At 40.7% G+C, this 16687-nt stretch overlaps 1 protein-coding gene across 30 annotated transcripts in view; it reads left to right on the top strand.

The window, feature by feature from the left end:
* FOXP1 (forkhead box P1) overlaps positions 1 to 6055 on the top strand; it is a 386121-nt gene extending 380066 nt beyond the window's left edge. For 20 of the 30 annotated variants that reach the window (XM_027640615.1, XM_027640608.1, XM_027640611.1 and 17 more), the window contains one exon: positions 1129 to 1273. In XM_027640615.1, coding sequence (XP_027496416.1) covers positions 1129 to 1273 — 145 coding nt within the window. Of the gene's footprint in view, positions 1 to 1128 lie in introns of all 30 variants that reach the window. The other 10 variants (XM_027640634.1, XM_027640629.1, XM_027640633.1 and 7 more) reach the window with 1 other exon arrangement.
* Positions 6056 to 16687: the final 10632 nt, after the last annotated feature.

Below are 16687 nucleotides of genomic sequence, written 5' to 3'. Positions count from 1 at the left end.
CGAACAACACTTTTCAATTGTTATCGTACCCGTTTTGAATGACCAAGCCCCATTCCCCTGCGGGTTATTCATGTGCTTTGCTGTAATGAGAAATTTGGCAGATCTCATCTCTTTAGTACATCCTTGTGCCCACCGTGAGCTGGGGATCATGTTCTGCCTTGTTTACAGCTGACAGTGTTATTATTCTCGTTAGGACTGTGCTTTCTTATCATATTGTTGTGTTGAGCGAGCCTTTTCCTCTCTGTTTGTGTTTCCTGGCAGGGCTTTTCTTCCCTTATTGACAGTTTGTAAAAATATGCATTAATTTGGAGTTTAAAGCATGTATCATGGTGTCTCTTTGCTGTGTTTGCTTGAAGTTGATTAATGATAGAACCTCACTTGGGGTCGTCCTCTGGAGAGTTGTCTCACAGGTTCTGCATGTTAACGAGAGACGCTGCACACACAGCGAGCGATGATTAGCCCAGCCTGGCGGGCTGGCAGGCCGCTGCTTTCCCATCCGGATGCTTATTCCGCTTATTTATCCAAAGATCATATTAACTTAATGTGTCAGCTGAGAGCGTTTTCTCTTGATCCCAAGACGGAAACCCTATCGAGGTGCTCCTCCCAGAGTGTTTTCCCGGGGAAGCTGAGTGCTGCCCGCCTGGCGTAGCCTTCATAGAATCTTAGAGTCATTAAGCTTGGAAAAGGGCTCTTAAGATCATCAAGTCCAGCCATTAACCCAGCACTGCCAAGCCCACCCCTAAAAACCATGTCCCTAAGTGCCACATCCATGTGTTTTCTTAACACTTCCATGGATAGTGACCGCACCACTGCCCTGGGAAGCCTGTTCCAATGTTTGACCACTCTTTCAGTGAGGAAATTTTTCTTAATATCCAGTCTAAAGCTCCCCTGGTGCAACTTGAGGATATTTACTCTTGTTCTGTCAATGGCTACCTGGGAGAAAGTGCTTTGCTTGGCTTCCGTGGCCAGTGCAGAAGTTAAGGGACTCCTTCTTGGTGACCTGGAGCTCTTAGACTGGTCCCACCCAGCCTGAAACCCCCAAACTACCTTTCTCCCCAACCTACCTGTGCTGTCAAAACCATTTTTTAACAAGCAGTTTGCTGATTGACCATCTCTTTGTTTTCCCAGGCACCCCGTGCATGTCAAAGAAGAACCATTAGACCCAGATGAAAATGAAGGCCCTCTATCCTTAGTGACAACAGCCAACCACAGTCCAGATTTCGATCACGACAGAGATTATGAAGATGAACCTGTAAATGAGGACATAGAATGAGTATGTCTGACATCGTTACCCTGAGAATGAAGATTGGAAGAACACGTCAAACTTAGCTGTGAAATCTCTCCATTATTGTACAGTCTGGAGAATTCTCAGTCCACTTTGACAACTATGAAATATGTTAACTCTTAGTGCCATCAAGTATCCCATTTGGGAGTATTTTTGATTTTTCTACTTTTTGTTGAAAAAAGGAATTTGTACTCTGTGCATTGGATGGACTTGTTTGGTACTTGGGATTTTCCTCTCTTACAGTCAACATCAGTGTTGTAAATTTGCTAAACTGATTCACTTGCATTTAGCAGCCAGCTGTGGACTGCAGGTCCTGCCAATTTTGGACACTTGAGGACATCAAACTGAGCATGTACACCTGAACTGCAGATCAAGTCTTTGCCCAGATTTTAAGGATTCCAATGGACAACATATTTGCACAGTACTGCATGTTGATTATCACTGCCTTTACTCCATTTTTTTTGTTTGTTTTTTGGTTGGTTTCTTTTTTTTTTTTTTTTGCTTCCATTTGGGATGGGGAAGGCCTGTGTGTGCACGTGTGTGGGTATGTGTGTGTGCGTGTGAGCGTGTATATCGGGGAGGGGTTCAAAGAAAAAATTATCCCAAACTTTTTAATGTATTGCTTTTATTCCCCCGCCCCACTTCTCCTCTACCATTTTAAGTTCTGACCTCAGGCCTCATCTGGGCCCAGGGCCTCTCGGAGGCTTCAACGTTTTCTGTACTTTGTGATGAATGTTAATAGGTGTTTTTATTATACGAAGCTGAATGTCATTGAATTGTTTGTAGTTTTTTCTGTCATTCATTCCAGTTTCCTTCAGATGCCACCATGTTTTCTTTATCTATGGAAAACATTCCATTTCGGTGTCTCCTTTTTTGTTGTTGTTGTTTTTTGAAAAGGTCCCAAATGCTGCACGATACATGTGGAAGGGTTGTCCAACGGAGAGAGAGGAACGAAGTACTGCAAGAATGAGAATGAATGACAGATGAACATAGAAACACTGTAGGAAGCAACACAGATTCATTCCACAAAGCAGTATTTTTAATATATTTTTGTTTTGTTTGGGTTTTTTGATTTCTTTTCCTTTTTTTTTTTTTGGCAGCAACGGTGAATATTAGCAAATGCCACAAAACTGAACAGCACAAAGAAATATATGCAGCACCAACAGAGTTCACTTTTAGTAGAGAATGAATAGTACAGTGGCAGGTTCTCGGTTGTTTAACACGAGTTCTTAATGGGTCAACAAATCTTTCTGGAATATCTGAGATTACCGAGATGGGCACCTATACATTTATTATTACAATCTTTTTTTTTTTTTTTTTTTTTTAGTATTTTTGCATTTGCATTTGCAAATAGTGGTTGGAAAGATGACTTCATTAAATTGTTATTGTATGTGGGTGATGTTTCACGGTTAAACATCAGTTCAGGATTGCTTGGTGGCATTAATCTGTTTGAATACAAATTAGATTTCAGATTGAACTTGTTACGGGAGTTAATAAGGACGGAGCCCCACTAATGCTAAAGTGTTAATTTTCAGCTGTGCAAATCCAGTACTGCAGTTACGATTGTTATGCAATATTACACCAGCCAGTATGGAAACCTCGCCGTAGGAGACGGGAGAGCCAGGAGAGAATTCGCGCCGGGGCTTGTTAGGGCAAAACTGGCAAAGCTCTGCGAAGCAAACACGACATACAAAATCTGTTGCGATAGGTCAGTAAACCTCGGTCACCAAACACCTACACGTTTGCATTCTGCAACCACTTTTCTGTCACTCATTTATTTATGTAGGACTGTAGCTTTTTTTTTTTTTTTTTTATTATTTCAAAAAGCCTTTCAGAGCTTAATTTATATTCTTCTTTGAACCTTTTTTTTTTTCCTAAAATTACCAAAGATATTACACAAAGGTAAATTATGTTCTCTGTTATATGCTTTATCTTATGAAGCCAAATATCCTCTTATTGTTGATCAAAGGAGGTTGAAGAATTTAGAGGGAAATGACAAGATGTGGGCTATTGCTAACCTGAGAGGGAAACTGCTCCTTTATTCTAGAAAATTTAGAAGGCCAAGTAGATGTCTGAACCAAAGTTGTTACTTTTTATTTGCAATTCTTTACAGTGACCAAAATGAAAGTCTGTAAAGAGGAATCGAGGAGAGCTTTTGAGGCTAAAACTAGAAATCAGTGTTACTGGTGGAGCTATGAGAAGGGAGCTGGAGAAAGCAAAGACAGTTATTTCACGGAAAATTAGAGTATCAGATAAAGGAGACAGTTTAATAAAACACAGAAGAGAACAGAAAAGCTCCCACAATTTAACTGGACGACATAATAGTATTTCTAGAATTAAAAGAAATAATTTTTTGGTCTTTGGTTCTACAGATTGTGTGCCACTTCTGTTCCGGGACTGTGCTGGGATGACTGCTTTAATTTTGGTTGATCTTGGCACATTTTCTCAGTTTTGTTTAGTTTTTGGTCAGCATTTTTCATAAGGAAATAACACTCCTGTCCACTCATAAGCTTTGGTACAAGAAATTTTATTGGCAGTTACTTTTATAAACCTCAACTCTGCTTTCTGTTTCAAAAAGACAAGGAAAAAAAAAAAAAAAAGAAAAAAAGGGCAGTCTGTGGTCATTTGGAAACATTTTTTTTTTTTTTTATTGGTTTAAATTATATCCAGGCAGCTTCGTGACGTGCCGGCGGTAGCCAGACAGGGATCATGAGAATTGAGCCCTGTGCTTCTAAACTGAGTGGTTTGCTGGTTAGTTCGGTATTCAGAAGGGGGATAAAAATCTGGTAGATTAGTTCATTCTCAGCATGTGTAGCTAGACATGAGTAAAGATAACAGCATGAGAAACTGTTAGTACGCATACCTCAGTCCAAACTGTTAGGGAATGAGTAAATAAAAAATACATTTCACTCAGTTGCACTTAGTTGTATGTCTTGCATGCTTAGTCTAAAGACTGTAGCAAAAATTAAAAAAAATAAAAAAAGAGAAAAAGAAATAAAAAATTAGAGTTTAACATATCTGGCAGGTGTTGCAGCCTTGCAGAAGAACCAACTGAAAATCTCAGGCTTTACATCAAGCAAACTTCACTATGATTTTTACAATTCTGATTCTGTATCCCTTTGGATATACAGTTGCTTCTTTAGGGAGGGGTTTATTATGTTGTACATATATATCCCACTGTGTCTGTGTGAGCCTTTGTCTTTTGGGGGGAGGGTGGGGAGGGAGGAAAAGGTGGAAAGGTCCTTTTTTTAGATATCATTCCTCAAAAGGAATAAATGCAGACCTGTTTGTCAAAACACCTTTTGCTTTTTGTGCAACTGCTTTATATTAACTATACTAAAAAAAAATAGCTTTGAAAAAAAAAACTACTGTATGTAATGGAATTGCAGAATACGCTGCACATGTATTTTATTTAGTTATCCTTGCTTTAAGAATATTGGATGACATTTGCTGACATGTGGGAGAAAATCCCTGACTTTTTTTTCAGCTTTTAAATTGTAACATAGTTGACAGATTTTTTTTTCTCCTGTTATCATTGATCGAAGCATTTTTGTACAGTTTTTGTGTTTAAGCTGGTTTTTTTGATACTTTCCCACCCCTTCTGTTATCTTACCACTGCCTTTTCTGGCTGTCTTAAACAAAGTTCATATATTTGAAAGGAAAAAAAAAAATCGTTTAAAAAAAAAAAATGTTTTTCTCCTGCTGCAGTAAATATTTTGCATGATGAATTCCAGGGTCACACTTTCAAAGTTTATCAGTGAAGTAGTGATTAATAATGGGGAGTGTCAAACTATTGAACTTTTTGTATAAAAAAACAAAAAAAAAACTTTACAAGGTGCCAAGATGTAAAGACAATTTGTTACATGTTTTTTTTCTCAAAGAAAAGCGTACATTATGAAAGTAGTACCATGTATCAGGTAAATCGCTGTCAGGAATGAGAGTCAAAGCCTTCCTTGTCCACAAAAAAAAAAAAAAGTTTGTAAATGTAAAACCTGTTAGGTTTCTGCATTCAACTAGAAGTGAAATGAAAAAAAAAAAATAAATAAAATAAAAATCAAGGCTTATGTAGAACAAGTGACCACAAAAAAAAAAAAAAGACCTTTTTTTGATTCTCACTCGCAAGAGTCCCGCTGCAGGTCCTGCACCTCCCCTCCCCTGGAGCTCAGCTTCAGGAAGAGACCGGGGCAGGGATGCCAGTTCTACAAATATTGCAGATCATTAGATATTTTATATATACACATACATAAATATATATATATATAAAGTTTTTTAAAATAATTTTGAACTATTGTAGTTTTCAGATCGCCAATAATCTCACGTTCATTATAGCATGGGAGAAAAAAAAAACCAAACGTGTTTAAACTCTTTTGGAATCCTTTGGTACCTTTGGTTAATGAACTCAGAGTGATTTTTTTAGATGTTTCAGAAGTCATTTAGTATTCTAGTCTTGCGAGGTGAATTTGCAGTTCAGGACTGCATTTTAATGGGCCCAGAACAGGCAACCAAGTATCTTCTACCCATAAGCCTTGATGAAAATGGTACAGTCCAGACTGTTAGCATGGTGCTTCGTGTGTATGTGCTGCCAGTAACAAGATTTTTTTTTTTTTTTTTTGATAAGGCATAAAAGAAACTCATTCCTTACATCAACTGTAATTCCATCATTCCATGTCTGTTGATACAGACAATAAAAAATGTTGTGTAGTCAGTACTAATTACTGACATTATAGCATTCTCAAATGCAATAAAAATGCTGGTTGTTCACACTGGTAATGCGAGTTGCCATGTCCGAAGTTCTTGTTTTGTTGTTCCCCCTCCCAGTGACCCTGGTGTCACATCCCATGGCCCCAGTGCTGATCCATGGAGCAGCTGGTTGCTCCTCACCCATGTCCCAGCACGTTCATGGACAGTCTCCTGGTGTCCCCAACCACATCTGAGTACAAGACACTTTAATGGGGGTTTCATGGTCAGTCTGGACAAGGCAGTTGGTTGAGGCTTGAGCACAGGTGCCACTGGAAGGAAGACACTGTCATTGAAAGAATTCATCCACTTTTCCAAGGAAGTCCATCACTTTTATCCATTGGGGTCCCAGGGAGTCGATAACTTGTTTTCTCATTGGATTCCACTTCAAATCATGAGGAAGGAGGGGGTTTGAGGCCTCATCCTGCACCTCTTTCCCAGTGCAGTGCTGTAACAGGAATGGCACTGCTGGCTTTGGTAGGAAGGGTTGGGATCACACATTGCACCGCTCTCAAAAGGGGTTTTTGTAGGGTCAGTCCCATGGTGCACAAAACCATGGGGAGCAAGGTCCCAAGTCTCGCTATCACCTGAGACAAACTTTGAAGGAAAAACCCATCTTCTTTATCTTTAGCATAAGCACACATTTATTTTCTTCATCAAGTTTTATAAAGAAAAATAAAATGTTTAATAACTAGCATTAGCAGCAAACTGAAATTTCAGAGGAGAGATTTTTCATGAATAATTCATTAAAATTTCACATCTGCAAGATTAGTCATCCAAATAAAATGCTAATGTCAAAAACATGCACCGTCTATAATATTCTCATCAAGAAATCTTTTTGCATATAATGATAAATGCTTAAATTAGTACAAATGATTTTATAAAAATATTCTATCATAAAATTATACCAGATTACTTTTTTTCGGGGAGGGGGGAATAGTGGGGGGGAGAATCTTTGCACACTCATTATAGTGTGTCTCCAAATGGTATTGACTGGTAGATTTTAATAAAATACAGAAAATAAGATTTGGGTTTGGTTGTGTGTTGCACTTTTATCATTAGTGAGATTTTAGTGAACTGGAGAGGACTTGTGGGATTAAATTTTCCAAAGTCACAGGCAGAGGGGGTTAAGCCAGAAGCTGATGTTTGGTCAGATGCTCTGCATCTGTAAAATGGGGAGAGTCAGCTCCAGATAGGGGAATTTGTCCCTGGATGAGTCCCAGCAGGGCTCTCAGTTTCTCTCTTGGAGGACAATGTGTCCCCACACAAGTCACCAGCAGGCAGGTCAGGGGCTGCAAAGCCATCACAGACGATTTGGGTTGTTTCACCTCCCTGGACATCTCATCCGAAAAAGATGGCTCAGGGACCCAAATGTGTTTTGTCACCTGCCGACTGTCCGTGGCCTCTGGCTTAAGGGGAGCTGCCATGTGCAGGCTGTGCTGGGGAGCTGGCACTGAGCTGAGGAGCAGGACCAGGCTCTTGCCCTCCTGCCCCAGTCTGCTGCCTGGAGCAGCGGATGGGAACCTGGCTCCTGGCCACCTTTTGTATCATCTCTGTATTATTAATCACATTTCTTCTCCCTGGCTGCTCCATCGCAGAACATCACACAGTGCCTTCCTACTCCACCAGCTGGGAAAGACCTTTTCCAGTCAAAACCACTGTTTTCCACCACAGCTGAAAAGCACTTTTATGGACAGTGGTGAGGCAATGAGTCTCTGAGGAATTTCCAAGGAAAACTGGAGCCAGTGAGTAGTTTTTCTGGCTTTCTCCTGTCCCAGAGGGAAATGCTCAGGAGCTGGAGGCCCAGGAGGACATGGCACCCGATGTGCTCCATGCACACCCAGCTGCTCCCCTGCAGATGATTCCATTGGTGACATTTAACTTGGGCTGTGATCACAGAGTCTGACAAACTTCACATTATTGGACTAATTTAAAGGACTGGAAATTCCTGGTGCCACTCGCTCACAAGCAGACAAACAAACACACCCTTCTTCACAACAAGGTGTAATTAGCCCTTCTTGACCTATCAATCAGGCTCTGTCTTCAATGATGATGTTAAATGTTTGGTTAATGGGGCGTTAATCAGGGCTATCTTTCATCCTCATTGCAGCAGTGGTTAATTCCGCCAGGTTGAAGCTCTCCTCATCCTCCCATTGCCACCATCCTCCCCAGCAGCCATGACCAAGGTAGTGGGACAAGGCCCTCATGTGTGTTTGCAGCCTCCACAATGTTTACAGCCAGTTTTGCTCCAAACCCCGCAGCTGTGGCATAGCAAAGTCCTTTCTTTCGCCTTGTTTTATTATCTTCGTTAGGCATCTTCAAAGCACATGAGCTAGAAATGCTAAACAACATCACCTTGGGGTATTTACAAAAAATAACCCCTCCTTTATATTCTGCAGGAATGTTTCTGTCAGCCTCAAGGAAGAGGGGAAAAAATACCTCATTTTGTGCCATTTTGTCTGTATTTATTTAGAGGAGTCCAGTGACCATTTTTTATGCCTCTCAGAAGCCTGAAAAACATTTTTTTTCTTCAAGTTATAATGTTAATTTGAAGGTAACCGTCCTTTCAAGGATTAATTCTAGCCAAAGCAATAACCATTATTTACCAGAGTTTGACATTTTTATCACTCATCATATTAGCAAATTTCCATTGAAAATGCTAAAATGGTTCGTCATAAGGCACATAACTGCTTTGGCTGTAAAAATGACCAACACAAGTGCCTGTACTCAAACATTAAATTATCCTGTAATTAATAAAGACAGTTAAACTGTCTACTAGCAACAGCAATTTAGGTAACCACATTTGATCGGCTATAAATTGTAACTACATTAAAATTCCAGAAATATTAGCAATATGGATTACTTGATGGAAATAGGTGCTGATCACCAACACTCCTATTTTACAACGGAAGCACAGGTCATGTTGGCCACAAAACTGTGGGCGAAGATCAAGGCTGAGTACTTTTAATCTTGTGAAACAAGCAATTACAAATAGTTGCATCGATTTGTTAAAAAGCTTTGGGTGACATAAATTGTTTCCTGTTTAGCTTATTGCTCTGATACATAAATGTCACTGGGTATAATATTAATTAGGGTCACAGAACAACAAGGGTCGGGTGATATAGTGTACGATCCGGGATGTGTCAATCCTTTGTGGAGGCAAGAAAAGCTCTGGCCCCTTTGCGCTGCCGCGCTCAACGCCTCGTTTTATGTGATGACAAAAGAAAGTAAAGGAAACTATATTTTAATATGTGAAGTAATTACTTTAGTACTAGTATAATTTTATGGTTTAGGATAAATTACAGTGTTTTCATTCTCCTGCGCTTGCCACATAACATAAAAATCCACATACAGCATCAATAAAATAGAATACTGTTTATAAAGGCTTTCTGCTGCACAAGACCAACACTATTCCTCCTAGCAGATGGAAACTAAGCACACATTTCAGTCTGGTGTGTGTTTCTACACTTAATTTTTATTTTTTTTTTTACCAAAAAATGGGCTGTGCAGGTTATTTACTTAACATAAATCAAATGTATCATATACACTGTTTCTTTGGATTGGCATCCGACTTAGAAAAATACAGTAAGATCCTGAAAAATCTGGAGAAAATTTATTAAATATGATTTTTACTGTAATAGAATATTAATGTAACCCAATGCTCATTTCCCATTAAGTTGATCCCTTTTTAATACACACATGCTTTTTATTATTTTGCACTCATGCGAAAATTCCACATTCAGAGAGTTTCCATCTCCTTAGGAATGTCTCTGGCAAAGGCACAGTAAGAAATCTTGCACTTAAAAAAAAATAAATAAAAAATAGACGGCAAATATCGACCGATAAGATGTGGCGAAGTGCTGATGAACTGAAGCAAAAGCCAATGATATAATAAAGGGTAAAAAGGCATTCAGCACTGCGAGGGGAACAGGAGAAACAATTACACTTTAAACCCCTCCTTCTCACTGCCACTGTACCACAGCGCAGATGAAAATGTTTGATTTGCAACATAAAAGATTCATTAATTACCACTTGAATATTTAAAGCTATTTTGCAGACTAACAGAGGTAGATAAAGCACTGAATTAAAACCCCTAATAAAATTGTAAAAATATTTCTGCAAGTTTACCAGCGTTGCAATTCCTCCCGGTTTAGGGAGCCAGGCTTGGCTTGTTCAGGAAGGAATTATTTCATTTTCGAGTGGGTATTTGAGGTAAGATGGTGAGACTGCACGGTGCTATTTGTCTCTCATTTTCAGATGTTTACCAAATACTTAGTTGGATGCTCTCCCTTCACACGTGGTTGCCCTTCATGGTAGAAGGGGCTTTACAAAACAATGCAGGGGATGGTGAGTGTGGTTGAGCCATACATTCATTTTAATACATTTCCATATATAGCAAAAACACATCTAGTCATAACTCTGGTCTAATGCTGTCTTTGATATGAGGTAGTGGGGGGAAAAAAATCTGTTAATCCTGTTATAATTACCCTTGTTAGACTTAAAAAAAAAAATATTTGGAAGAGCATCCTCTTTTGCAAGGGTGGAGAACTCCTGCCCATGGCAGGAATGGGTGTCATGGAGAGCATCTTTGTAACCCTGTGGTACCCGCCGAATTTGCCCCGTGGAGGCTGAGCTGTTACCTCTGGGCTTACAGAATATTTTGTTGAAATTTGCAGATTATAAAGAGCGAATCATGTGCACACAGCCCGAATGCACAGTGTAACTTAAATAAAAAATTAAGGATATATATTTCTTTGCACAGCTCCTGCCTGTGGGCAGTGCAGCCTCAAAGTGCTGTGAGCCCCTCACCAGGCATTGCAAACCTTGGTGGCTCGGGAGCTGAATCTGACACATGACAATTGCATATGTTGATTTTTACCTGTTTGCATTCAGTTGACAGATTTTTTTTTTAAAAACAGAACACTTTCTATTTTTAAACAAGTGACTATTTGAAATCCACCACAGTGCAGCGAGGGCTTGATTGCAGGCTGAGGGTTGAAAGATACAGCAACAGCTCTTTTAACAGTATGTTAACGATGATGAGTAAAGCCAAAGTGTATGGATTTAATAAGAGAAAAACAGTTACAGTTCTTTCTCATTGACATTAATTTATGCAGTTGGCCGATGAAATTAAAAAAAATGTCCAGTTTATATTTGGATACACCCTTTTTACAACTGTTCCTGTTGTAATTGTTTAGTGTCTGCTCCAATTAAAAGGATTTTGAAATTATTCTACTGTAAGGGACTCCTGTCACAGGCACCTCTGTCTGCCATCACCTGGGTTCCACCTTCACCAACAGACCATAATATTCAGGGCAGTCACTCCCAGTCCTGCCAGAAAGGAAAGGGCGTACTCAAAATATTTCAGGCCTTGCCCTTGCTTATTGTTTTTGGAAAGTCCTTTGTTTTCTTCTTTTGGTTTTGGTTTTGTTTTTTGTTTTTTTGGAGTTCTTTTCTGGTTCAACCCACTTGCTAATGTTCATTTGTGCTGGGCACAAAAAGAGCCTGAGCCTGTCAGTCTATATCATACAAGTGGAGGGGCAGTTGGTGATGCTTGAAATATTTTAGAAAAATTCTTGTAGGTGCATTTGCTGTGTTAAAAAAAAAATGGATTTCTCCTAGCAGTGTATAAATACATATATGTATATATTCCCACATATGAAGTGCTTTGATATGTATATAGGAATGAGGTTATGCAAAGCCTTTTGAAACCTGAAAAGGGAGGAACCCCAGAACTACAGACTTCCCCAACCCCACTGTGTTGAGTGCAGACGTCCAAATCGTTATTGGAGGGAGGCAGGAGCTGGCTGTGACCTGGCAGTGGCTCATGCCTGTCTTTGCCTTGAATATTGAGAGTGGTTCTGTGTATTCCAATAGAAAACACGTGCACACACAAACATCCATCACAGTTTTGGCTTTGCCACCTTTGTAGGCATGCAGGAGGGGAAAATTATATTCACTGGCCATGAAATGTATTGAAAACAAAAATAAGAGAAATAAAAAGTAAAAGTTTTTATTACTTTGGCAAGGACTGGGGTTTATTTTTCACTTACTTATTGGGTTGGGTTTTTCCCCTGTTCCTAGACTTACTGGACAGACTTGCACTGTGTATAATTGCATGGGCAGAGTCTGGAGAGCTTTCCAAACACATGATGTTTATGCCTCATGCTCACCCTTGCTATTTTTAAACATTGCTACTTTCTGCTGCATTTTCAAAGCTTTCTCTGACACCTCATGCAGTTTAGACCTTTCTCACCTGTTTACACCAGCACTGAGTGCTGGTTAACTCAAAACAAAAACATCTGATAAAAATCAAGTATTGTGTTGCTAACTGCAAAGTTCATTTCCCCTCAGAAGTCCTTCTTTAATTATAAAACCCGCATAACCCATTTCCTTTGGTGTGCAGAAAGGTGTGTAATTAAACTATCAGCATAATACCTTTCTACATGTAAAACCTGCACTTATGAACTTTAACTGCTGAATAAAAACTCCTATTACATGACCATTAAGTATTATGAATAAAGCAAGTCATTGTAGTACTTGATTAATTTTTATGCACTAACCGTTGCGTTCAGTACAAATTTGGTTTCTGTAGGTGTCCCCTCTCTCAGCCATCCTGGTGGATCAGCCCTCTCCCCCCAGGTCTAAGGCTGTGCTCCATCTCTCCATGCTGCTCTCCTGGCCATGGCCATCCTCCAGACTGTGTGGCCTTTCTGAGGTCGTCATAGAGGAGGAATGAGCTTTGCTGTGTCTCCGTAACACTCCCATTGTGGCCAGGGAAGGGGACACAAAGTAGCAGCGGGGAGGACCAGGTCCCCTCCCCCTCCGAGCAGAGCTGAGCCCTGACTCGCTCTTGTCTTCTCAGGGTGGGCTGGGGAGTTATCCTCAGCTGGGTGTTTTTTAACTAATAAGGGAAATCTGATTCGTCTTCTTTCATGTGGATGTATCAGCAGACCCTCAGACCTCTCCATGCTGCTCGTGCCTTCTGTTTATAGGATCCCAGAAGCTTTGCCTTGTATGTGTTACCTCCAGCCCTGGTCTTCCCAAAAATGGCTTTGCCATATATCAGCCTCTTGCCAAGTGAAGTGGAAAAGCAAAAATAAATATCCCATCTAAACCCCACAACTCCAAAATCCTAACTGACAGCAGGACAGAGTATGCCAGATGCTGAGGAGGATTCCATGGCTCTGGTCCTGGCTGCCCAGGAGCCTGTGCTCTGCAACCCAAAGGGAGTCTCCCACCCTGCATGCAAACCTTCAGGTCCCCAAGCCATTATTCATCAGTTCCTTGGAGCCACGCTCCCATAATGCTGCTTGATGATTATATTGAGGCTGATCTTTGAAGTCTGAAGTCAGGAAGTTTAGCTCAGTTATAATCAATAGCATTTCCAGCTCTTGGAAATCTGCACTAACCACTCAAGGCAGCCAGCCTGCATTATGTCCTTGTCATATGTATATATTTGCATGTTCATTAGCCATGTAGTAGCACAGCTGTATGTGGTTTCATTTAGCTTTTAATTATCTTCTTTGGGTTAGTGTTTTCATCTTCACCAGACTTAGCAAAGAGAAGAAAATCACTTAGGCAAAATAAATGCTACTGAGCAGGTCTGGGGCAAGGACTGCTATTTCCTTGTGTATCCTACTGTTCTGTTGCAAAAGAGATGTTTAGCTCAAAAGTTCCAACATATTAATAATAAATCTGTCTCTTCGTTTCCCCCATCATTTGCTTATCTTATTCAGGTGGTTGTGGGTGTAATTTTTCATTTGCAGCAGGTGTTTTTTTACATATTAGATAAACTCCATCCTTACAGTCCTTGGCATGGATGTTTGTATTTGCTCCAACAGCTGCTGTTCCAACGCTCAGTCGCACACAGACCAAGGCATCCTCCTCTTTTGATGGAAGTGACTCATACCTCAGATGAGCTGAAACAAAAATACCATGCTCAGCTGCAGACACCTGCATTCATGCTCTGGGTTTAAAACTTAGGATGTGGGTTCAAGCTACTTTTATTCTCTTCAGGTTCTTATACAACACCCTTTATTTTGGTTTCTGAGAAATTTCCATTAGTAAGAACAAAACAAGGTGACTAATTTCTGTGTTGAACTTTCTTCTGCTTTCCTCCCACCCCGCCCAATAAACAAAGAGAAAAATAAAGTGATTTATTCCATTCACTTCAATTACTCGCAACAAGTCCAGCCCAGGGTCAAAGGCTCAGGGGTCATCTTTGGTTTAGCAAGCAGGGAGTTTATCTGTGGCTTTACTACTGTGCAGACTGGGGTGTGATGCTGAGCCCCCCCTACTCCTAAATGCTCCTGTCCCTTGTGAGTACAGCACTGAGGCCTAGAGGAAGCATTGATGGAGAGGCCAATCTTCTTTCACAGCAGTGACAATGAGAACTGACCTTTAAAATATGCAGTGACTTCCTAGCAGCCATGGCAAGGAGTGGAGCAGAAGGATGGTGCTACAGGAGCAGTTCTAGCAGAGCTTGAGCCAAATGCAGCCAAGTGCCCCCAGAACCATGGGATGGATGCAACTGCCTCTCATGCTTTACTCATTCATTTCTCACTGCTGTCTGAAATTAAAGATTATTTTTTTTTCTCTTACAAATGTAGTGCGGTACAAACACAGAAGTGATAAGAAGTCTTCAACTGCTGGCTAATTCACAGGTGTGTGGGCTTCTCCTTGGCTACTGGGGGACTGCCTTCCCGTTACAGCAGTGGCTTATTTGGAGGAAAATTCTCAAGTGTCTGCTGGGGAATTGGAGCCAGGCTGCTGGGAGCAGATACTGTCTTATCAAAGGGTGATAATTGTTCATGAGTTAGATTCCTCTGCATCACCTTCCTCTCACAGATCACTGGTCGCCTCTGCTTGCCATTGCAGGAGCTCTCCTGTAGCAGGGGAAATATATTTTTATAGTTTGCTTACCTTGACACTTCAAACATTTCCCTGGCAAGCTGAAGGTGTAATTAAATGACATGCCAGATGCTGGTGTGCATTATATTATACCACCTCTCAGCTGGGCTAGCGAAAGGGAATGAATGGAGCCTTAAGACAGCTCTCCTATAGATAGTTATTATCTCTTTTCAATAAAGAATGGGTAAGGTTGAGCAGAATGTCAGTAAACCTGTAATTTTCTAGCCTTCCAGTTACCTCTGTTCTTCTGATCCACCAGTGATGTGAAGTCTTGTTGTACTTTGTTTCGTCAATTATGGCATCACTCCAAGAAGGTGGCGGGCTCTTGTGTTGCATATGCATATTTATGATAAGGTATGTTCTGATCTTCCTGTTGTGCCTGAAACCAGGTGTTCTGGGCCTTTTGAGGTGGGTGTGCGGCACAGCCTCTTCTGGGCAATGAAGCTTTTGGGGCAAAGCTTTTTAGCTGTAGGCTACAAAATCAGAAGCTTGCTGGGAAAATGATGTTGCATAACTTCAACCTTTAAGAAACTAAATTATTTTTGTGACTTTAATAATAGGATTTAGAATGTATTTGCTTACTTCATTGTATCTGCTACCTCAGAAGATGGATGTGGTGTATCTCTTGGCTGTTGCACTCAGGCTTTAGAGCACCAGGTTTTCAGCTTTGCAGGACACCAGCCCAGTTTTTGGGGAGATAAGATGTTGGCTGACACAAGACAAACTTGCCAGTGAGATTTATTTACTTACTTGGAAGTGCAAGAGTTGTTTTAATAATCCAGCCAGCATGGGAGTGGAGATGTTGGACATTCTCCTTGCTGGCCTGAAGAAGGGTTTGTGTAGCATCGTGTGGTCCCCTCTCTGCTGGAGAGGTGTGCTCTGCATGGAGGGTAGGTGACTGAGCCTGGCAAGGAGAGGACTGCAGGAGCAAGGACTGTGTTTCTTTCACAAACCTTGATAATTCTTCATCTATATATTTATATTTACCAAGAATATGGGAGTCGTTTTAAGACAAATGTTTTTAATGTGTGGATGACTTCTTGTCATCTGAAGAGTCAATGACACTGGCCACCCCCAGCTCATAGAGCATTAAATCCACCAGCAGCCAACAAGGTTGTCCTCTGCTTTTTGGGGTGAGATGTTCCATTTGACAGAAGAAAACAACAGCCTGAAACCTTCATATACTGTCAGTTCAGTCTGTGCAGGGCACCTCTTTCAGAAGTGAGGCGGGCTCATAATTAAAGATTAATTTACTAGCACTAAACCCAAAGCTTTCCTCAAAGTCTACTGTCAACAGACACGCTCCCTTTCAGTGACATTTGCATTTCTAATTGGGACTGCTTATTACCAGAAAGTCTCTGCAGCTGAGATTGGATTTTATATATTTGCTGGTTGTTCTCTTCAACCAGTGCTCTGCAACTGATATTACCCAGTGTCTTGCCTGCAGTGTGTGTGTGCCTGTGAGTGGGCACAATTTCACCCTACCAGGTGAGCAGGAGCATATGCATGCACAGGAAGCCACTGTGCATCAAGACGACGACTTGTCAGTGAGAAATGCTGGAAAGGTCTGTCCATATAGAGCAGCCAGATGTGTAAAGGAGCAAGATCAGAAATGGAGGAGGCCAACTGTGCTTTTGTGCTGTGGCTAATGATTTTTCTGTTCCCTCAAACTGGGATATTTCTACTTCAGAAGATACATCCAGACTCTTAAAAATCTTAGCAGAGATGTGAACTACTTTCCTTCTCTATTTT

The sequence above is a fragment of the Corapipo altera genome, unplaced genomic scaffold (genome assembly GCF_003945725.1).
Source record: "Corapipo altera isolate COAL_440 unplaced genomic scaffold, ASM394572v1 55, whole genome shotgun sequence".
NCBI classification, from domain to species: Eukaryota; Metazoa; Chordata; class Aves; order Passeriformes; family Pipridae; genus Corapipo; species Corapipo altera.
Note: the sequence above shows the minus strand (reverse complement) of the source record. Positions and strands in the feature narration are given on the sequence as shown.